This window comes from Oppia nitens, unplaced genomic scaffold, assembly GCF_028296485.1.
Source record: "Oppia nitens isolate AA-2021 unplaced genomic scaffold, nextdenovo-longstitch-racon4-pilon3 scaffold1_pilon_pilon_pilon, whole genome shotgun sequence".
NCBI classification, from domain to species: domain Eukaryota; kingdom Metazoa; phylum Arthropoda; class Arachnida; order Sarcoptiformes; family Oppiidae; genus Oppia; species Oppia nitens.
Window position 1 is genome coordinate 3,831,121 of NW_026533199.1, and position 23,458 is coordinate 3,854,578.

The window sequence follows — 23,458 nt, forward strand, 5'->3', positions numbered from 1 at the left end:
ATTTATGAAATTAAAAAAATAATAATAATAAAATGTAAGAATTATTTGAAAAATAAATGTTAAATAATTTTTTTATTGAATCGTATAAAAATTTTGCTTTAAACACAAGTTGTTTAGTGACGCAAAACATATATATGTATACAATATATATATGCTTATATAATATTATATACCGGTATATAATTTATATAATTTATATATAATTATTAGTATTTATTAGAAGAATATTAAATGATATTAAAAGTACTTTTGATTGGAGAAAGTGTTGCAAAAAAATTTTTCATCACATAATTATTATACAAATTTTGAATATAAATGAATGCAATTTTTATATGTAATTAATTAAAAGAGTTTGAACTGCACTATAAAATTGTTATGACGTTTGAACGTCTCATTTATTAAATGAGTTAATCACGTGGTTTAATACATTTGGGTCACACTTTCGATATAAAAAATAAATTATATCAATTGCTTAGTTATATTAGATAACAATAGAATTTTTACAATGTGAACTCACCTTGGTACATTATTAACTATGATTATAGAAATAGTAGATAAATTCTAATTAAACTTGTTCATTACTTTAAATCACTGATTATCTATTTTTAAAAAATCATAATTAAAAATGCAAAATTTGTAGTTAGCCAGGGTTGATAAATTTTATTTTTATAAAATAAATCATTGCTACAAAACAATAACCTTGGCACATTACTTGTTATAAACAAATATAATTATTATACAATTATTAATAGACCTTTTTTTATTAATGTTTTGATGTTTTCCTGTTTTAGCATAAAAATTAATTTATGAGAATAAGAATAATAATCATTATTATAAAATTTAAATGTTTAGATGCAAAAAAAATTAAGTGTAAAAACAATTTATTATAAAATATTAAATATATTTGTGTTCAAAGTTTGTTAAGTATTACAGGTTTTATTTGAAAAGTTGTTTACTCTAAACACTATTTTTTTGTTTTTGCGAAACATTTTGAACGATAAACAATTTATTATACTATCAATTATACTAATAATTTGTACACTGAAACAACAAATTTAATTTAGGTTAACAAACAAATAATAATAATATCCATTTAGTTTTAGTATTAAAAAGTGAATTAGTGAACAAATTATAGGTAAAAATTAGTGACAAATAAATTACTGTAAAGTTTGATCGATGACGTCATACAAATTTTCTAACATGACCAATATACATTTTTACTTCATCATGCTAACTATAAGAATTTGAGCTATATACAATTGCTTTTAATATAAGTGTTAAACTATACATGTAATTATTAAAATATAAAAATTTGAAAAATTAGAAAAATAAAATGCCCACAAACTAAAAGTACATTTATTTTCTATAAGCAAATCACTCTATAGTAGAGTGAGTGGGTTCGAGTCCGGGGAGTTTTGTGCAGTTGAATACATTAATAAATACATTAAACATATAATTAGAATATCTAGTAATTCTATTTTTAATAAAATAAAAATAAATTATATTAATTGACAAATAAAAATATATTGTAAAAACTATAGAAAAATAATGTTACAATATATGCTAAATATAATAAATATATATTTCAAAATTACATATATCAACAAAATTATAATTATTATAATACATTTTCATATATAAAAAATCTACATAAATGTGCAAAAATTTAGTTTAAAAAATCATTTTTAGTTAATATATACTTTGTATATAGCAGTCGTAAAATTGTATATTTGTTTATTTTTATCAATAAAATGATAATAATGTTAAATTAGAGCAGTGTTTTGATTAATAATATGATCATAAATATGATCTAGATGCATTTATATATATTTATTATATATAGTATTTTATTGTAAATCAAACATATTTTTATGTGTAACACTAGTTTTTACAGTAAACACTATAGTACTGTAAATTTATAATACAGTATAAACTATACACTATATTGTACTGTATTTACTGCTTTCCCCTTACACTGCCTATTGAAAACACATTCATAATACAGTATACACTCGTAATGCATTTAATTAATATTAAAACAAATTAATATTATCCATTTTAATTAATATAGCAATCTTTAATACTAAAACAATTGCAATTTTATATATGTTATTGATTCAATAAAAAATAATATTTAAAAATACATAAATAAATAATTTGTATAATTTAATAGCATTGACTGTATTAATCAATTGATACAACTGTATGTTGTTGTGTAGTGCAGTGCATATCGTCATTGGTTTTGGGCTACAGTTTGGTAATAGTATTGAAAGTATATTGAAGTGAAAATACAGTACAATATATGAATGTGTGTTAAATAACATTCAGCTATAGTTTTCTATACAATATTACAGTATATATGCTATGATATTATTATTATTATTATTATGTGATTACTATATGTGGTGTTGACTGTTGAATGGCTATTATTATTATTATTGGTAGACATTGAAGCCATCAATTGATTTTGATTTGGATTTAATTCAATTAAAAAGTATTGTCTTTGTTTGGCATCAATTAAGTGATTGTCTGTCTATTTGTTTGATAAACAGTTTGGTATATATTTCTTAAGTAATAAAAGCGATTCAACGCTACAAATGTAATGTGATTTTAAACCATTGGTTTCATAATAATAATAATCACAACAATATTTATCAATAAATTGCATTGAATTTTGAATCAATCATATCATATGAATTGTCGACAATATATGATATTTTGATATCAGATGTGACATAAAGTGATCGACAAAGATGAGGAAGAATAGCGAAAAACGTAAAGAAAAGTCGCGAAAAGCGGCCCGAGAGAGGAGATCCCAAGAGTCTAAGATATTTGATCAAATCGAGGGACTCATTCCCGTCTACAACAAAGCCATCAACCACTTGGACAAGGCTTCACTCATCAGACTTGCCATCAATTATCTCAAAGTCAAACAACTCATTGAACCCATCAATAAATGTATTAAATTGTATTTAATTGTCTTTATTGATTGAAAGTGCTTACGGAAAGTCACCAAATGGTTGATTCAATCAAATGATGTTAAATTTGGTTTAACTAACATTTCTCTCATTTATCTTATTTACAAACATATGCTATAATTTGTATTTAAATTATATCATTATTGAACATTGATTTATATTAAGGTTTGGTTTGAAAATTTAATTGTCAGATCATATGGTGTTTATTATTTAATTTATTATAAATTATACATCATTTTGATAAACATATTATTTTCAATAATATATTTGTAAAACACTTGATCTTTGATTTTTTGGGTCCAATGCCTTCCTTGTTATTAGTGATATGATTGCTGTCCGATCACCATTACTATCTTATTTAGCCTAATATTAATTTCTATGATATTTACTAAATGATTACCAATTAATTATTTTTACTATTTTTAGATTTTTTTCGGTGAAAATTATTTATAAATAAGGCTTTTAAAAACAGTGTATACTTTTACTGTAATTTACTGTAAATTTTGTGAATCAAATAATCAATGCAATTATCATAAGCCTCTCAAAGCGTCCAAACCGGACACAGGTATCTGAATCGGACAGTGACCCTAAAGTTATTGTTTATTTGGTGACTCTCCGTATGTTTCTTAAGTTTGTTCCCAAAGGGGAATATAACAGATAAATAAACAAAGATTATTAATAACATATATTATTATTGATTTTAATTTTTTAATTCGTTATATAAATTTATTTTTGTTTTTCAAATGAAAAGGTGTCTCAAGTCTGAAGCCTGAAAGCGAGCTAATCATTGAAGAGAATGCGAGCACTAAAGCACTCAATGGTTTCCTATTAGTTCTTTCTAAAGAAGGAGATATGGTTTACATCTCCGACAATGTCGACCAATATTTGGGATTAACTCAAATTGATTTAATCGGACAAAGCATTTACGATTACACCCATCCATGCGATCACAACGAAATTAAAGACGTGTTGGCGCTCAAGAATGTACGCCAAAGTGATGATCACAAAGAGATGGATAATAAAAATAATCGCATCTTTAACTCAATTTTGGTGCGAATGAAGTGTACTCTTACAAGTAAAGGACGAAATTTAAATCTAAAATCAGCCTATTATAAGGTTTTAATAAATTTATTGATTTTGACACATAATAAACATATTAATTGACTTATGTTTGTATGATTTATCAGGTGATCCACTGTAGTGGACATATTAAGATTGTCTCAAATAAAGAAAAAACGAGCGATCATTCAGAATTAGTGTCACAAACGGCCAATTATTTTATGATTAATATATGCGAACCAATTGAACAGCCAATGTCTGTCGATTTGCCATTAAGTTCTCATATGTTTATTAGTCGTCATTCTCTTGACATGAAATACACAGACGTCGATGAAAGGTTTGATTTAATATTTTGGATCTTTTTTTAAAATTATTGACATTTTTTATTTTTTTTGTTGAAGTATTCACACAATCGTCGGCTATAACTCTAAAGAGTTGACCGGAAAATCTCTTTTTAATTTTTTTCATGCATTGGATTTACAACAATTAGAAAAATTTTTCAAAACTTGTAAGTAAATTATCAGAGTTTCAATTGTTTACTATTGGATACTACTATACTTACTTTAAATAATTAAATATTAACTTACCGTATACTTATAAATTATACTGTATAAATATGATGATATTTAATATAATTGAGCCAATTGTATGTTGAGTAGTACCAGTTGAGGCAACATAATTGTGCATTTTTTAAAATATATATTATATATATAAATAAGTTATATATATATATATATATATATATATATATATATATATATATATATGTTTTTTATATTTATATATATATATATAATGAGAACTAGTGAATAAGAGATTCACTAAAATTTTTGTTGGCTTTATTCTAATGTATGTGTAAACTAAATCATTAGTTTATATTATTAAGTCTACATTTCCCATACGGTAACTGATATTAAAAATAATTGCATCTAAGAGTTTAGGCAAACGATTAGTTTTTAAAGACAAAATGAGAGTAAAAATGTAGAAAACTTGAAAAATTTGCCGTTAAGTCCTTGACCGCAAACAGTACTAACATTTTCTAAGTTTGACATTTTAGGGCTGAGCTGTACTATTGATGTAATTGTAGTATTTTTGTTGCTTTATGAGGACTGTCAGTCTATTCTCGATTGTTTGGATTGAATCCAGAATCTCTTCCCTTTCCCTTCGGTTACTATTTTTTAATATATTATAAATTGTCTTATTTTTATGCTATACATTGAGTGAAAAATCTTGTGAAGCGAATCACATTACTATTACGTGTATTACAGAATATTCTTGTCTTTTTCATTCTTATCCAAGAACTTCAGTGTTTCCTTAAAAAGTTAAGTAAAAATCAATGAATTAAATATATTTCCTCATTTCGTTAATTATATCAAACTTAAACGAGTATTAAACTATTAACATAGTTATCAATTATTTACTGTTTTGTCAATTTGTTAATTATATTTTTAAATGAAAATAATCATTCCTTGGAAAAAATATTTCATGTTTATTATATATATATAATTACACTTTAAAGTTAATTTAAGCATTTGATTAAATGTATTAATGGTTACAGTATTTATACTGTATATGTTATTTCATGCTATTATAAACTTTTTTATATGTATTATAAATAATTGTTAATATATATTATTGATTAGTTTTTCATATTGAATGTGTCGATTCATTTTGTGTGTGATTATTACTGTTGAAAACTGAGTGTACTTTAATGTTAACCAATGTATAAAACAGTAGACAATAAACTACATTCTGTGGACCTAATCATTGCAATTATTGGGTTGAGATTAGACAACAAAGTGTTGAAATAAAAAACACTTATTTATATGTGTTATCTGTGTTTGTTTCACAAGAAGTTTTGCTGTTTTATAAAAGTATTTGTCGAAAAAATATATATCAAAAACTATTTGATGGTTTGTATCATAATTCACACCATAATATCACATGTGGTTGTGTTTTAAGTATAATTTATAATATAATTTCATAGAGTCATAAAGTGTATTTCAATATTGTCGTTTAAAATTGCAAATCATTAACTTTTAGGTATGTTTTAAATGTTTGATACTTAATTGATGTATTGTATTAAAATATATATAATATTGAATAATATTTAAATATACTACTTTTGATATCCTTTTTTTTATTATTTGCTTTGCTTTAATAGATTTTTATTGTCTTAATTGGTATTTACAATAATTTAAAAAATAAATATATGTTGTTTTTAAGTTTGAAATTTATAGAGAAATGATTGGTATTTATTATGCAGTAAATAGCATTTATTAAATGTTATTTTGAAAAATAATTAATGAAAGTCACGATGAAGTGAAATATTGGATATTTAGTGTACAATAAATTATCGATAGCTATTTGTCACTACAATAATATATAATTTAATTGATTTAAAAATTCATTTGGCATACATTGGGGTCATATAATGTAAAACTCATTCAACTCTCAATGCCTATTGATTTTTTAATTGCAATTTTGCTTATTAAGTGATTTGTTTAGATTAGTGACAAAAAAATCATTAAATTAGTCGATGAGTGAATTAAACAGACATTTATAACTTAATTTTCAATTTTCTTTATAATGTAAAAATAATTTTCTCTTTTCAACGTTGTGTTGGATCTAAATATAAGTTTTAACGTTTCTATTTATATATTGTTTTTTTTGTTTAAAATAAAACAAATATAAAATGAACTATTAATATGTGTTATCTTTCATTATCTGAGAATATAATTGTATGTAAAAACTTATTATATTTTTAAATATTTTAATTGTAATACTTAATAAATCATTAAAAGTTTTTTTAATAGTCGAGTATAGACTTATGTTTTTAATACTTGAATTAACCAAGACAACATATTTATTACAAATTAATGTTTTATATTTAACATGATTTGCTCATATATTATCAAAAAATAGATTTACATAAATGATAAGCGCATTACTATATTGAAAGCACAGTTATATTGGTGTTTAGACAACCAATTTTCTTATGACTTTCCTTTACTCTCTATTCATGTTTTGTTAGTCTGTTAGTCGCCTTTAATAGTAAACTTTAATTGATTTATGTCACAAAAATATTGATCAATAAAACTAATATTTACGTATATTTGAATGTATAGTTTGTTATATTTTTAGTTAAGAAAATAATAATATATTTTTATTTTTGTTATACAAATATATATAGTGTTTGCCAAAGGCCAGAGTCTCTCCAATTATTACAGATTTTTGGCCAAATCTGGTGGTTATCTTTGGTTACTGACTCAGGCGACTGTTACCACTGATAGTCACTCATCTCAACCACAATCTGTTATTTGTATTAATCATGTCATTAGGTGAGCAAAAAATAGTTTGTTTCTCAAACTTAACGTTTATTTTTTTAGGAAAATAATTTAAAAACAATTGAGTATTTAAATAATGGCAATGCATATATCAATTGATCAAATTTTTTTCCTGTTTTATTATTATTATAATTTTTTCTATTATTATTAATATATGTATTATTATGACAATAATGCAGTTATAGCTGTATTTAATGCTATATTAATAATTAGGCAAAAGTCCAAGGCTTTCACTTAAATGTGAATACATTGGCAGTACTTTAACATAAAGAAACTAAGATTTGTTACTATTTTTTAATAATATGAATACTATTTTTTTTATACTAATTACTAAATTTAAGGTAATCTAATTTATATTATTTATAATATATCATATGTTACATTATATTATATAGTTATTTGAATTATTGCTTAAATAATTAACTTAATCTTTTATAGTATTAATTTTTTGGTTATTATATTTAACAATTTTATTTACAACTTTATATTAGAAATTAATATCAATTATGTAATTAGTATTCAACAGTTTTATGTAATTTAAACAACACTTCTGTATACTATATACAGTAGTTTTAATGTATTGAAAAAATATAATATAATGTAAATTAAAACTTATGTATTGTATTATACTATTAGTGGTATTGTGAACGAGAGTGAAATTGTATCCGAAGAACAATGTATTGATGAAAGACGAGAAAAGGATAGACAAGTTGCACCTGTAGTAAAACGTATTGTTCAATTGGAGACATCGACCCGAAATCCGGCACCAATACCACTGCCAGCACCTGTACCGGCACCGACACCATCACCTGTTTCTGTTCCATTTGTGTCGAGTACTAAAACAGTGTTTGCACCAAAAACAGCTGATATGGATAATGGTTTCATTGTGTTTGATAACGCCAATCACATGACATATCTTCCCGATCCTGAAGATTTGACTCATTTAGCTCCAGAAGCTGCTGGCGATGACTATTGTGTCCCATTTCCTGGACTTTTGGCCGAATTCAATGAACTAAATTTTTTTGACGAAGTTTTTCTCAATAATAACGATACAAACGCTAACTTATTTTCAGATGAAGATAAAGTTAAGCTTAACGATGATTGTCTTAACCACTTGAATGACATAAATATCTACAATTCAAATGTCAACGATTTGAGCGAACCATTTGTTACAAAAGCAAACGATAATTCACTTTATAAGACTGTAACCCAACAGTTCATCAAAAGTTATCCTAATTATAGAGATAACGTTAGTGCAGATGACTCGCCATTACCTAATGATCCTCTGCTGTCATATCATGAAGAGCTTTACTCAAACTCTCAATCAACTGATTCATCCGATCCATATTCAAGTGATACAAACTCTCCGCTCAATTCATCGCCGGTATTAAGTCAGACGTCAAACTTCTTTTACAAATCTCCCACTGAAAAGGTATCGAAAATGTCTTTAAACGATAAAAATGATTTACTCGACGATAAAGTTCTTGAGATGAGAGCTCCTTATATTCCAATTGACGAAGACTTTCCTCTGGCACTTGACGGAGATCTTCAGTTGAATTACTCGACAGCAACTATGGATGACTTCAATGCATTTGACAATATATGTGGAGACAAACCGTTTGCCACTTTCGATGCTATAAACAAACCTTTGGTTACTATCGACAGTCCTTTGCCTCCAAAAGCTCATTGTTTGGAAGCATTGCTCCAAAAGGATTGCAAACAACAAAAGAGAGGACGAAGTAATTCAAAAAGGGATAAACAAAAGTCAACGACTGATAATTTAAAGTTAATTAAAGCTAAATCTAATATAACGACAAACAAAGGACAATCATATGTTGACAATAATATAAATAATATCAATTTAACGGCAAAACAACAATTTGTTATGAATGCCAACAATTTGTCGCAACGAAATCTATTCAAACAAACTGACAATGATTTAATAAAGTTAACCATCAGTTCCAGCAAAAGACCGTATGTTAATGAAACAAATGATATCTTATATAACACTTCCATTACTGAAGTCAATCCTAATGATAGAAATCTGAAGAAACAGACTAATGAAATGATACAAAATAATAAAAAATTTAAAATTAATAATCCAATCAATGCCATGAATAATACAAACTATGAATTAAATAAAGGTATGTGTTTGCGGTAATTAATTAATTTTTATAATAGTATCGGTAAATTAATTAAAAAATTATTTTTATATAGCAAATAGTGTTTTAATGAATCTATTGGTCAACGGTGAGGATCTAACTAATGGATATTCAAAATATTCAAACATCGATAGAAATCGGGGCCAAAAATTATTAACAGATTTCAATGCAAATAATATAATTAACAAATTGTCAAATTCAAAGACACATCCAAACCATCCAATAGTTAATGGATTGGGATTACGATGAAAATGTATTTATCGGTTACTATTTTTTTTTTGTTTTGTTTAATTAACAACATTTTTCAATGTTTAATAAGCATTCATTTGTATGGTTGGGTCCGGGTCTTTACTCAAGTTAAATATAATAAGTATTTTTTTAATTGACTACAAAACCACATATATATATACGAGTTATATACACAGTATATATCTATGTTTTCTGGCATTAAATGCCATGATTTGTGTTCACTATTATTTGAAATATGTTTTACATAATATTAAATGATATACAGTTGTTGTTGTTTTGTGAGTTTTATGTCATTTACAAGATATAGCCAATGAACTAATTAATTGATTACTACTTGGGAGACAAAACGCCAGCTAAAACATCTGAGAAATGGATTTAATTACCTATTGTCTGCTTTTTTGTTTGTCATTTATAACTATATATTAAAGTATGTCTAAACAATAGATGTCTCATTTGTGATCTATGAGTTAAAAAAAATATTTATTATATTAAAACACATATATTTATATAATTAAGATTTAAATGGAAATTAATTTTTTATAAAAAAGAAACATTTTAAAAACAAATTACTTGTTTGCCTTCAAAATGACTAAAAGCAAAACAACTAATTGTATTTATATAATTTGATTATATAATGTTATTTTATGTATATATTTAACTTCGGGTTAAAGTGATCTTCAACTTAGAGTACAACATATAATTAAAATTTCAATTTATTAGTAATAAATTCTTACACATTATATTAGATTATTTGATCATAATATCACAATTTAAATGTAAATCGTTTTTTGTTTTGTTTAATAATTTATAGTTTGTTTTGTTTAATTATTATACATTATATAATTATCAATGAGTTTTTTAGACAACTTTATAAACTTTTATTTTAGATGTGTTTTGTTTGTCTCATTTAAACAAAACATTATATAATAATTCATAATGATAACCATTTACTGGTAGTAAACTAATATTTAATAATTATGTTAATTTGTTTCAATTGCACACAAATATATTTTTGAAAATCGATATATATTACCAATCAATTATGATTAAATATAAATATATTTCTTTTCAATTAACTTATAAATTTTAGTTATATTATAAATTGTCATTATAATTATTTTTCTTTGTAATAAAATTTATATATAAATAAAAATAAAAAGTTTATTTAATAAAATACATTTGTTATTATTTATACTGAATTTTTATTAATTTAATGAAAAATAAGAAAAATGTTGAATCTATTGAATTGATTGACAAATATTTAATTTGAATCAAATATTATCCGACAAATCATTTGATGCAAACATTATTTTTATAGTAAATCTATTAATTAAATTAATTTTTTACTAAATTAATTCAGTGTTTAATAATAATAATAATAATTAATATAAAAAACTTAAAAAACTGGTTATTCATTGAATTGATTGACTCATTGAATGTCTGATAGTCTGTGTCTCCATCTGTGAAGAGTATAACGAGTATTGTATTGACAGACAATTGACTGCAAAAAATGGTGGATCTGTTGTCAGACAGAAGTGGCGGCATTTGACACGACAACTGACGACACGAGTTATTATACAAAACAAACATCAATTGTCATTCATTTGGGATCCGATCGACCACTTGACCAGTCATGCGGTTCGCGTTGAGGTCGTTGGATGACTCAAACAAAGAGGTGGATCTGTCGGTGGGAAAGACAACACTCGGCAGAGGAGTACTTCTTGATGTATGTCAAACCATACGATTGCTATAAAAGACTATTTGTATCAATTGTGGTGATCTGATGATAGCTAAGTGCTATCGATGGTCACGACATTGTCATCAGTTATATAACTGTATTGTTTGACTGAAACAATTTGAGTCAAAATGTTTTAAATACTCTATTGTTCTTCAGTTTAGTGTTTAGTCAACCATTAAACACATTAGACATCTCTTTTAAAACTAATGATTATCTGAAATATATTTACATTAAATGAATGAATTAATTAATGTCTTGTTTTTTGATGATTTGTTTCAGTGCTCAGACAAGAAAGTGTCCCGAAATCATGCCTACATTGAAGTGTCCAATTCGGGTGAAATCAGCTTAACTTCGGTATGTATGTTATGAATGACCAATTAGGTGATCATTTGGATAGAAAGCTCAAAATGTGCTAATAATACATACAATAAATGAATTAGATTTTTGTCTTTGATTATGACTTAACCTTTTTGTTGATATATTTCTTATGATATGATTAGCAACACGTGAATCCATGTTTTTACTATTCGAAAGACTCGAACAGTTCGCCGAAGATTATTAAGAAAGATATGTCTCAAGAGTTGAGTGACGGCGACATATTCAGTCTTTTGGCCAATAATTATAAATATCAAGTGATTATTGATTTGGACAACAATGCAGCCAAACCTGAGACCAATAATAATAATAATGACAAGAAAAGTGATGAAAAAATACACGAAGAGAACACAGTTAATGGCGAAAGTGAGGCCACAAAGAATGACACAAAAAAAGAGTCGAAAAAAGTTGAAGAAGACGACGACACTAAAGATAACGATTCTGTCGCTTCGGATCTTAAAAGAAATGATAAGAAGGTTGCAAATGACGAGAAAAATAAACCAAAACTGAATGACAGCGAAAACAATGTCGAAAAAGATAAGAATAAAGAGGAAGAAGAGGACGAGGAAGAAGACGAAGAAGAAGAAGAAAAGGATGGAAAGGAAAAGAAAGAAGAAATCAAAAAGAAAGGCAGACCTCCTGGTAAAGGACGAGCTGCTCAGCCGCAGAAAAAGAGTAAGAAGGATGAATCAGATGAAGAGGTTAATGAAGATGAAGAGGCAGAAGACGATGAAGAAGACGAGGAAGAGTCTGAAAGTGACCACAAAGCAAAAGGTCGTCAAAAAGGAAAAGCACCGACTTCTAAAAGAGGACGTCCTAAGCGTTCATCACAACCATCTAAACCTAACAGCAAACCCGTCGATTTAGGAGATTATGATATGAGTGATGAAGAATACATTTGGGAAGAAAGTGAATCTGAAGAAGATTACAAACCAAAAAAGAAAGGTCGAAAAGGTGGAAGTGATTCAGAAAGTGATTGGGAAGTTGAACACAAACGCGGTGGTCGTTCAGCTGCTAAAGCACGGACCAGATATCATGAAGAATCAGATGAATCTGACAGCGATTGGGGAAAGAAAAAGAAAAAGGTATGCATTTTATTATAGTTAATGTTTTAATAATTTGATTGAATTTTTAGAAAACACCCAAAAAACCCGCTAAAAGACGTCAGAAACCCACCCGAAAGAGTCCACGTAAAAGAATGAGTGAATCTGAAGACGAAGTTGAAGATCTTGATGATGGCGACGAAGAAGAAGAAGAAGAGGAAGAAAAACCGAAAAATCGTCGAAAGTCTAAACGTGACGAATCGGATGATGAAGAAGAAAGTGACGGAGATTTTAGAGGTGGTCGCAAAGGCGCCAAAAAGAGTCCTAAAAAAGGTGGTCCCGGAAGGCCTAAGAGAGAGGCAGCCAAACGAGGTTTGGGTCACTTCTTATCGTTTATTTCATTCAACAATTTTTTATTGATATTAATGTATGTCTTTATGATATAATAGGGACTAAAAAGAGACAGAGAGATGAAGATGATGACGATGAAGATGAAGAGGTCTCTGAAGAAGAATCGGCGTCCAAAAAGAAACGAAATTCACGAAAATCTGACGACGAAGAAGAGGAATCTGAAGGCGAAGATATGGATAGTCTTGTAAAAGAGGCCAAAGGGTTTGTACGCAACAAGAATTTGGCCAAAAAAGTGTGAATACATTTGATTTCTTGAAAATAAAATCGCATAACAAACAAGACTAACGACAAATCGTTTCATCTAATCATCCATTGATTCAAACGAAATATCATCTCTTTATATGCTATTTTTAAGTTCATATTTTGAATTATTAAATGATTTTTTTTTGTATTTAATTTGAATTGTAGTTTATTTAGTAATATTATCGGTATTTTTTAATTTCTATTTGAAAGCATTTGTAATATTAAAACGATATATTCCTAAATATATCACAAAGCAATTTAAATAACCATTTTATCCTTTTTTTAAAAAAAAAATATGTTTTGCACAAACAAACTAATGTTATGAAACACAACAAACAAAAACAAAAATTATATAAATATTTAAACTTTTATCATATTTTTTTATTTATTACACTTTTCCGCAAATAAGTCCTTTTCATTATTTATATATAAATGAAATATTTCGTACAAATTGTCAATTTTAATATGTATTTATCAAAATTAACATTAGTATAATTAAAAATAATTATTATGTATAAGTCTATATTTGGTGATGATTTTAAAAATGCTATTCAGGTATACCATTATTATTATTATATTGATTGAAATAAATCAATTTTTAAATGTGACTAAAATGATAATTTTACTTTATTTAATTTACATTCATATAAATACAAGTTAAATAAAACTAATATATTTGATAAATGAAGTGAAAAATATGCAATGAAATGACAATTTTTCTGAAATATATAAAATAAATGACAAAAAAAATCGTTGAAATCAAATATTATTTAGATTTGATTTGTGTCCATATTTTCTGAGTCCTCTTCACTGAAGGATCGTTTAACACCACCTTTGAATTGATATCAAAAGATTAATAATTATAACAATTATTTTATAAGTTTCATAAATATATAAACAAAATACCGGAAGATGCGAGAGGTATTCCTCGCGCCTGAAGTATCGGTTCGTACTCTTGAAGCTGTTGGCGGAAACCCTCGTTCGGGAAAATACAAAAACGTTTGCTTTGAACGACACGAATAGCCTGATTGGCGGTCTATTCATAGGTATAATCGTTAAAATAAAAACTCATTAATTAAAAATATATTGCAAATAATTACCAAATTTTGTTTTTCCATAATATATGCGATAACCAGAGCAGCACTTCTAGAGATACCGGCGTTTCCGTGAATTAAAACGGCTCCTCTCTCTTGGAAACACTCGTCAATGAATCGGCTAACCTATTGATCACAACAATAAGCGACAATTATCACACAATTTCTAACTTTCACTATACTTACGACAGGAAAGTGTGGAATTATCTGTTGTGTTGGTGTGTCTGCAATGTCCAGACATAAGTACTTGTATTTCGATGGAAAGTTGGGTCGAATCCAATGGCTTTCAATGTCTTGACGGACACAAACAATATGAGTGATACCAACTCGACACAACTCTTCTTCCTGAATCAAACAATCAAAATATAGCCTATGTTTTCATCAAAAGAGATAATTGTCAAATCAAGTGACCCGACCTTTGTCTTGAGTGCGGCCGCGTACGGACCCAACCATAGATTCGGTACAATTTGCTGCATCTGACGCCTCATCGCATATTCCCATTCCTTAACAAAGACATTAACAATCAAACCGATGGATCAAAAAATATAGTAATCATTTGAAAAAATCAATTCAAATAGACATCACATACAAAATTTGCCGCATTATTGTCATCGACGGTATTGTTGTTGTCTTTTATCGCCTCGTTTTGGTTCATCTCGTCCTCTGACGGCTGGTCACCGAAAATCAAAGACATTTGTTGGCAATAATTGTTTTAAGTGACCAATTGGTTGACCAATAGTTAGATGTAATCGACAAACAAATTGAATAAAAACAACAAAAACTGTAATCAAATCAAAACAATACATCAAATAATCAGTCGATTCATATGATTATTATTATCACTAAATTCAAAGTGTTTTCAATTGATTATCAATTCAATCATTCATTCATTCAATTCATATATTATTATTGCTTTCAAACAGTCTTTTTGACTAACAATTGATAAATTGATTTCAAAAACAAAACGAAATGTTTTGAATTTAAAATATACTTAAAAAACACTAATTAGAGTCTCATTCATGCAATACCCGACCCAAACCTATGTCTATAAAATTTATGTTTTTTATTATTATTGAAATAAATCTATGATATTTAATCATAAAAAAACTTTTAAGTTTATTATAAATTTATTTGTTTAATAAAATTAGTTTGTATTAATTTAATTTAATATCTAATGTATAAAACTAGTTAACAAATTAGATACCAAACCGTATGCTAGTTTGAGCTCTAGTTTTGAATGGCAGACTACAGTTATAATGTATAGTAATTACATTAGAGAGCGACACATATTTATAATGCATTTCATAATTCAATAATCAAATTATTTTATTGATAATAAAAGTGTGGACAAGAATCTTACGAATCTACTAATAATTATCTTTAAAATATCCAAATAAAAAAAACTTACTTTTAGTTGAATGATGAGATATACTGTACAATAATGAATCACTTTTTAATGATATAATAACATCTAAAAAAAAGTTTCAATTAACTGTTTAAGTTTTTACTCTTGTTTTAATTCACGTTAATATTGAAATTAATTGAAATCTAAATTTTTAGAAATCAAATGTTCAAAAAAAACATTTATTAAATAAAAGTTTAGTTCTCGTGATATAAATATTTGTCATTTTATATATAGTATTATATTTATATTATATAATTTATATTTTATATTAACATTAATTGTTAATTTTATATTTATATTATATTTATGTTATTTTACTATACTTTATCTTTTATTTATTTATTTTGTTTTTTATTTAAGTGCTTTTTGGAAAACTTAATGGCGAAAGATTTATAAATTATTAATTTTGATATTTATTAGTAAATTAATAATTTTGAGATTTAAGTATAACAATAAATTTAAAGTAAAATTTTCATATAATAAAATAGTATTAAAAAATAATATTTACTAGCTGGTACATTTCAAATATTAAAAGTCAATTATTTATATAATTAATAATTATTTACAATACAAATTCTTTTATATTTAGTAATTTTTTGGACTATATTTTTTGACAAAAATTTATTATATTTTTTTATAAATCTTACATTTTTCTAATAAACTAATACTTTATGTACAATATTATTACAGTATTATAAGCAAAGATTATTTTAACGATTTAGTTATAACTTGATATTTATAATTTTTTATTGCCTTATGTATTGGCTAACATACTTAAAATTACTATTATATAATTATAACAAATTAAATATGAATTTAGAAAAATAAATGTTTAAATATATATTGAACTTAAAAATTATAAATAACTTTCAATTAGAGTTAGTAAAAGATTTTTGTAGTCAATAGCTATTTTTATTGATATGATTAAAGTTATATAAATTGTTACAAAATGAATGTATATATAATTTTGATGATTATAATGATCAGTGACTCGAGATTTAGTGAACAGTTAGGTGTAATGTGTTGAATGGTATAACTTATATACATTAATATACAGTGAATGTATGGTTTATCCATATGACGCCTATCTTGTTAATGGCATTCCTGTACCTCTCTATCCAAACAAACAAATCAAAGCGTTTTCAAGTGAACTCAACAAACTAACCAAATGTTATTGTTGTTATTATTATTAGCATTATTAGTGTAATCATTATTATTGCTTATATAGACGTCTCTCAATGTGCTGATTGAATGCCTGCAATATATCGACTCATTTATATAAGTGTTTCCTCTCTATCCATACAATAACAACATATTCTCTCCTATCAGTGCTTTATTTGCCTCCAATATATGCAAATCAAATGTAATATAAACTTTTACTTATTATGATATATATTTAAATGTCAGTTAAACTGTACATATACTTAACTTTATAAACATATATAAATTACATACTTTTGTTTTTATTATTATTATTATGCCTAACATTTTGATATAATTAGATAACTCATAAATTTTACTCTTATTTCCTTTTATTGATCACTAATTATAGACAATAAGTTTCATTACATTACAACTAATTTTTTCTCCGCTAGTTATTTGTGTAATTATTTTATTTAAAATAAAATCTTAAAATTTATACAATTTTTTTAAAGCATAACTTAATCAACAAATAATTTAATATATAATTATATATTGTTATTTTTAAAGTGATAATAACTGATTGAGCAATTTATAAATTATTGAAAACATAAAAATCTTTTATACTGTATAGTAAATTAACAAAAATTAACAATTGATAAATAAAAATAAAGTTATATTAAGTTTTTTAATAAGTATACAAATGTTAGCTGTTAATTACATATGAATATTAATTTTATTTAGTTTGAATTTAATCATAAAAAGCAAATAAATCATTAAATTAATTTAGTTACAAAGTTTATATAAGTTTTTTTGTAACAATCCTTATATGACTGTCCATTGCATACATTATACAGTATATACAATATATACTGTAAGCAGACATTGCTTACATTTGAACCACTATTTGAAACACTAATGCCATTAAAATTGAAACACATTTAAACTGTCAACTGAGACAACTATTTATATTATTAGCAAATGTTTATTAATTGTATATTTTGTACTAAATTTTAGTTTTCTTCAGTCTCTACATAAACATTACTTTCTTAACAAAAATTGTTTATTTCGAGTCTATGTTTCACTTAATTTATTCATTTAATGACAAAATATAATTCTTTTTTTTTCTCTCTCTCTCTCTCTCTCTCTTTGCTTAATAATAACAGTAAAATAATATATTACATATGAAATAGCAGATCTCCATAATTATCATAAGCATTGAATTTATTCAATGGTTTTAAAAATGAGTTTATATTTGATCCTTCAATTATCAATAAACTAATAATAATAATAAAATTAAACTGCTATTTTAAACCGCAATAAACATTTAATGTATTTTATTTTTAAACAAATCATTTTTATTTATTCAATAATGAAATATGTTTTCAATAAATTAATTTATACAGTATAATTATAATTATTAATTATAATTTATTATAAATAACTTTAACATCAAATAAGATTTATCTTATATTTAGCATAAGATTTTAAAACGCAATTATGACTTAATGTTTTCAATAGTTATAGCAATATTGCAATTTATAAATATTTTTCTGAGATCTGGTATTTAAAAGTAATGTTAAAGCAATTGATTCAATAATAATGCAATGTTGACACTAATGAATATAATGATTATTAAATTATAGGAAAAGCAAACAATGTTTAGCTTTAAACTTAACTTTCGTTTATATAATAATTATCAATTTATAGACCACATGTATTCAAATTAGTTTTTCATTAATATACAATATTTTTACACAATGTCTTATAATTTATTTTAAATTATTAATAAATATTTTTATTATTTGTCGACAACTTTATTGATATTAAATCAATTTCATTGGATAATAATATATAGCTTTTATTATATTAATAAAATATTATAAGCACAACAAAAAAAAGTTTATACTAACATTATTGCTTCAAATATATTAATTTTGTAAAAACAATATTAAGTTACAATTTGAAAAATTTTTCACAAATTATATATAGATAATATTATATCAATTTGATTTCTATGTAATTTATAAATGAATTTTGTCTACAATTATTTGCAAACAAATATATATAGAAAACATCAAATAAGTATTATTGTAAACTAAATAAAGTTTATATACTGTAATTTACTATTGATTTCGTAAAAGTTGTAAGAAAATAGTTTTCAATCACGAAAAATGTCCTAAAATACATTGAATTTTTTTTATATTATTAATTAATTTTAATTTTAAACATATAATTACTAAATATACTATAGATTTGCACTATAGATAATTAAACATTACTGTCAAATATATTTTAATACAAATTTAAGAGATATTTATAATAATTTTTTTAAAGTGCTCATTATAAACACAATACTAAGATCATTGGTGGTCTATTTGATTTCTGTACAAATAAAAAAAAGTCAAATTAAATGTTTGCAATAATTAGATTTTAGTTGAATATATATATTGTAAGTTTCATATAAATTACATATTTTAAAGTTCATTGCTTACATTTGTTTATATAATTATATTTTATGAGCTATCTTTTGTCCAAAATTACCGCATGTATTATATGTACAAATATTTTCATCAAATTCATACATAGTTTATAAATAAAATGTATGAATTTTATAGACTATAATAAAATAAAATAAAAAGTATCTGTAAATGTAATTCTATAACTTAAGTATTATATTTTATATCAATTACATGATATTTGGTCAATCTTTTGACTTTTAATAGACCACCAGTGCTGCAAAATAGTTTACATATATGTTTATATATATGAAAATATTTAAACAAATTGAATGTCATAAAAATTTATTATCATAATACTATTATTGTATAAACTAATAATTAGATAACTAAAATATTGTGAATATATTCTTACAGATTATTCATTTATTTATACGACAACAAAATTATTGAAAATAGACTCATATTTTGTTATTTTTGTGATAAAACTTTTTTTTAAACAGACCATTACATTATAGATTAGTTGTCTTTTGAGTGTCCACTTGACTATTGGTATGATTTAAATGAAAACTATTGACAATTTGTTGATCTCTATTGGTTTGAAGTTTCAATTGTTCCTCTTTATACTCCTTAGAGTGTCTCCATTTCATACGCCGGTTCTGTCAAATAATTTATATATTAGTTTTATTAAGCATTTTATTTGTTATATACAGTGTATATGATTTTATTTAACACTTATATTGTAATCATTAAGATTCTGAAACTATAAAACTACTTTTCGACATTAGTTCAATTATTAAATATTTTATGATATTTTCCAATTGTTATTCATACTGTATGTCTATCATATATGGTATATAAATAATTTATAAATTATAACAATAAAGTTTTCTTTCAATTAAACATAATTAAATGCAAATTTATTGTATTATAAGTTATAGCTAACAATTATTAATTATTATTGTAAATCCAATAATTATTTAATTAATATCGAAGTATATATTAATAATATATAGTATTAATTGGATTAAAAAGTAATGTATGGCTGACCTGAAACCAAACCTTGACCTGAGAGTCACTGAGACTAAGTTTTTCAGCCAAACGCTGTCTTTCGGGTTTTGTTATATACTTTTGAGTCTTAAATCTGTTTTCTAAACCTCTTCTTTGATGAACCAGAAAGACAGCTCTTCCCGAGTTTTTTCTTTTAACGGTCTGATTGGCCATTGATTGGTCGCCGATCGGCACATTTGATTGATTGTATAAAGCGGTCACATTGTGATGATTGGTATATGCATTGTCATTAGGATAGCCTACTGTTTTCAAATACAAATTATTTACTCATTTAAAGTAAATGAATGACTCATAAAACAACTTATATATCATATAATACTATCTAAAAGCTTAATAGTTTTATACGATTGCCGATAGTGTTTGTTTCAAATTTTATTATCGGCTAATAATTTCATTGAATGGTTATATAACATATATAAATAATGAATAATAAATTGTATATCCCTTATAAACTATTAAATGATCCAAACAATGGCCTATAATAATAAGTCATCAGTTTTTTATGCACACATTATATACGCTTTGCTTCTTGAGCTTTGTATCGGACTAACAATAGCTGTGGCACTATATCTACACTAAACAGGACTCCCTGTGCCCACACTTATCACATATCAAATCAACAAAAATACTGATTTTCTACTTTCTATTGAATTCATTGAATATTATACTCATATATTAAATTTTGACTTTTTATGTTTGATATTAAAATCAAGAATATTAGAGATTATTTTAATGTAGTTTTTCTTTAGTATTTAAAACATAATAAAATCTGTTGACTAAATGCAAAAACATGTTTTAATATACAGTACATAATTATTTAATCGATCGATTGACTCCTAGTCTATATATAATCAACTATATCTTATAACTTTAGTATAATTATATTTAAATTTATTTTTATTATCTTTGTATACTTTATGATACAAAATTTAAATTAATTATCCACAAGTTTTATGCTTATATTAATTTTCAATTAAATAAAAAATTTAATTATGAATAAAATAACTAATAAACCTAAACCTAAGTAACAACTATTTTTGTATATGATATACAAAAAACTAAAATATGTAGAATTTTTTTCAAATTTGATTTATTATTTATAGTATTGCTATTAAATTAATACTATAAAAACTAAAATATATCTTACAATTTCGATATGAAAACCAATCGACATAATTATATGGACCCATAAATGATTGATTAATAGATATGCATTGCGAGAGATAATATGGATCCATATATTTGGCAGATATTGGATTGGGATGTGCTATCAATGATCGACTTTCAACTAAATTTGTTTTGTTRCCTAAAATATAAATGTTTATTTTATTAATCACAATTAATCATTAATATCTTTTATAATAGTTTAATATTATGTTAAATAACTATAATTTTAAATTATATAATTATTTTAATCTATTTTACCGTAACAAATCATTATAGATTTTATCAGAAAAATATAGCTATTAAAAATAAACTATCAAATAAAAAATATCAATAAATAAAATAATATAATTATATTCATCAAAAATTATAGTACAGTATTATCTTATAGTATTGTTATATTTAATAAATTTTATACTTTTTGAAAAAAATCTACAATAATTGTAATTACTATTTTGTTTAATAAAAAGTGCTAGTATATTTTAAAATCTACTTTAAAATTTTTTTTTTAAATATTAATATACCTAATTCTAATTAAAAATGATTATATTTTATAACAAAAATTCTAATTTAAAACAAATTAAATTACAACAAATTTATGATGAATATACAGTATATTTAAAGGGTTATTACATAAGTATTATAGTTATTTTAATGTCATTTAATTTCATAAATTAAAATATAATAATAAGATAATACCATTTGAATGAAAAGTTTGTTGAGTTTTGCAACATTTGTTGTCTTCAAGAATACTATCGATTGAAAATCTGACAGATTTTTTGGTATTATTTAKTGGAGTTGTCATCACTTGTTGATGACTTGTCATAACTGATTGATTCACTGGTGAAGATGTCTCTAACAACTTGTTTACTGAAAACTTTTCATTTGAAACAATTATTTTATTACAACTTTCATTATCTGTCAAATCCATTATTAACTTAGTTTAACAAGCGGTGACTAACACTTTTAAAACATATAATAAAACTTTTTTTTATTATTGTTATTGATATGAAATTTGAATACTATTTTTGTATGTATTGAGAATTTGGTGATTCAAAAAGTTTGTTGAGTCTATGGATGTCGTGCTCATGAGTGTGCCTTAATATAAGCAAACATATGGATTGGTTGGTGTACTCCCCGATCAACGCCTAAATGTAGGGTAAAATCATTCACAAACTGACAGATAAAATGTGTGTTTGTTTTTAATATAACAATTTAGTGATTTGTGCTATACTTGTGTCAATTGAACACAATTTTGATTGATATTTGCCGATATATATAGCTCTCACTACTGTTACTAATCACTTATCTCTATAACAAAAGTGATGAAAGTATTGATGACTTGAATTCTTGTCCGATAATAGACTTTACTATACTTTGTGACAATTATTTTGTAAATTCATTGAAAACATTACTCTATAGAAGTGACCGCTACTTAAGTTTTCAATTAAAATCACATTAAAATCAATTAGATATTCATTTAATTTGCAATTTTCCTCTAATTTTCACTATATGTTACA

At 24.5% G+C, this 23,458-nt stretch overlaps 4 protein-coding genes across 4 annotated transcripts; 2 read left to right on the forward strand and 2 right to left on the reverse strand.

Moving 5' to 3' along the window:
- Positions 1 to 2,255: 2,255 nt before the first annotated feature.
- On the forward strand, positions 2,256 to 10,238 carry LOC128952944 (hypoxia-inducible factor 1-alpha-like). Its single transcript, XM_054298419.1, has 7 exons — positions 2,256 to 2,958; positions 3,730 to 4,094; positions 4,166 to 4,374; positions 4,439 to 4,545; positions 7,231 to 7,378; positions 8,021 to 9,528; positions 9,602 to 10,238. The coding sequence occupies exons 1-7, from the start codon at positions 2,754 to 2,756 to the stop codon at positions 9,793 to 9,795; spliced, it is 2,736 nt and encodes a 911-aa protein (XP_054154394.1). The 5' UTR covers positions 2,256 to 2,753; the 3' UTR covers positions 9,796 to 10,238.
- A 1,008-nt stretch (positions 10,239 to 11,246) lies between these two features.
- Positions 11,247 to 13,711, forward strand: LOC128952958 (transcriptional regulator ATRX homolog). Its single transcript, XM_054298437.1, has 5 exons — positions 11,247 to 11,521; positions 11,813 to 11,887; positions 12,034 to 12,993; positions 13,044 to 13,323; positions 13,401 to 13,711. Exons 1-5 carry the CDS (start codon positions 11,429 to 11,431, stop codon positions 13,598 to 13,600), a joined length of 1,608 nt encoding a protein of 535 aa, XP_054154412.1. The 5' UTR covers positions 11,247 to 11,428; the 3' UTR covers positions 13,601 to 13,711.
- Positions 13,712 to 14,375: 664 nt separating this feature from the next.
- Positions 14,376 to 15,663, reverse strand: LOC128966285 (serine/threonine/tyrosine-interacting protein A-like). Its single transcript, XM_054313133.1, has 6 exons — positions 15,289 to 15,663; positions 15,116 to 15,202; positions 14,886 to 15,044; positions 14,706 to 14,825; positions 14,512 to 14,641; positions 14,376 to 14,437 (listed from the first exon to the last, which is right to left on the reverse strand). The coding sequence occupies exons 1-6, from the start codon at positions 15,391 to 15,393 to the stop codon at positions 14,376 to 14,378; spliced, it is 663 nt and encodes a 220-aa protein (XP_054169108.1). The 5' UTR covers positions 15,394 to 15,663.
- A 4,552-nt stretch (positions 15,664 to 20,215) lies between these two features.
- LOC128966287 (hematopoietically-expressed homeobox protein Hhex-like) lies at positions 20,216 to 22,869 on the reverse strand. The gene is made up of 4 exons (XM_054313134.1): positions 22,638 to 22,869; positions 21,922 to 22,080; positions 20,754 to 21,016; positions 20,216 to 20,362 (listed from the first exon to the last, which is right to left on the reverse strand). The coding sequence occupies exons 1-4, from the start codon at positions 22,867 to 22,869 to the stop codon at positions 20,216 to 20,218; spliced, it is 801 nt and encodes a 266-aa protein (XP_054169109.1).
- Between the last annotated feature and the right edge of the window lie 589 nt (positions 22,870 to 23,458).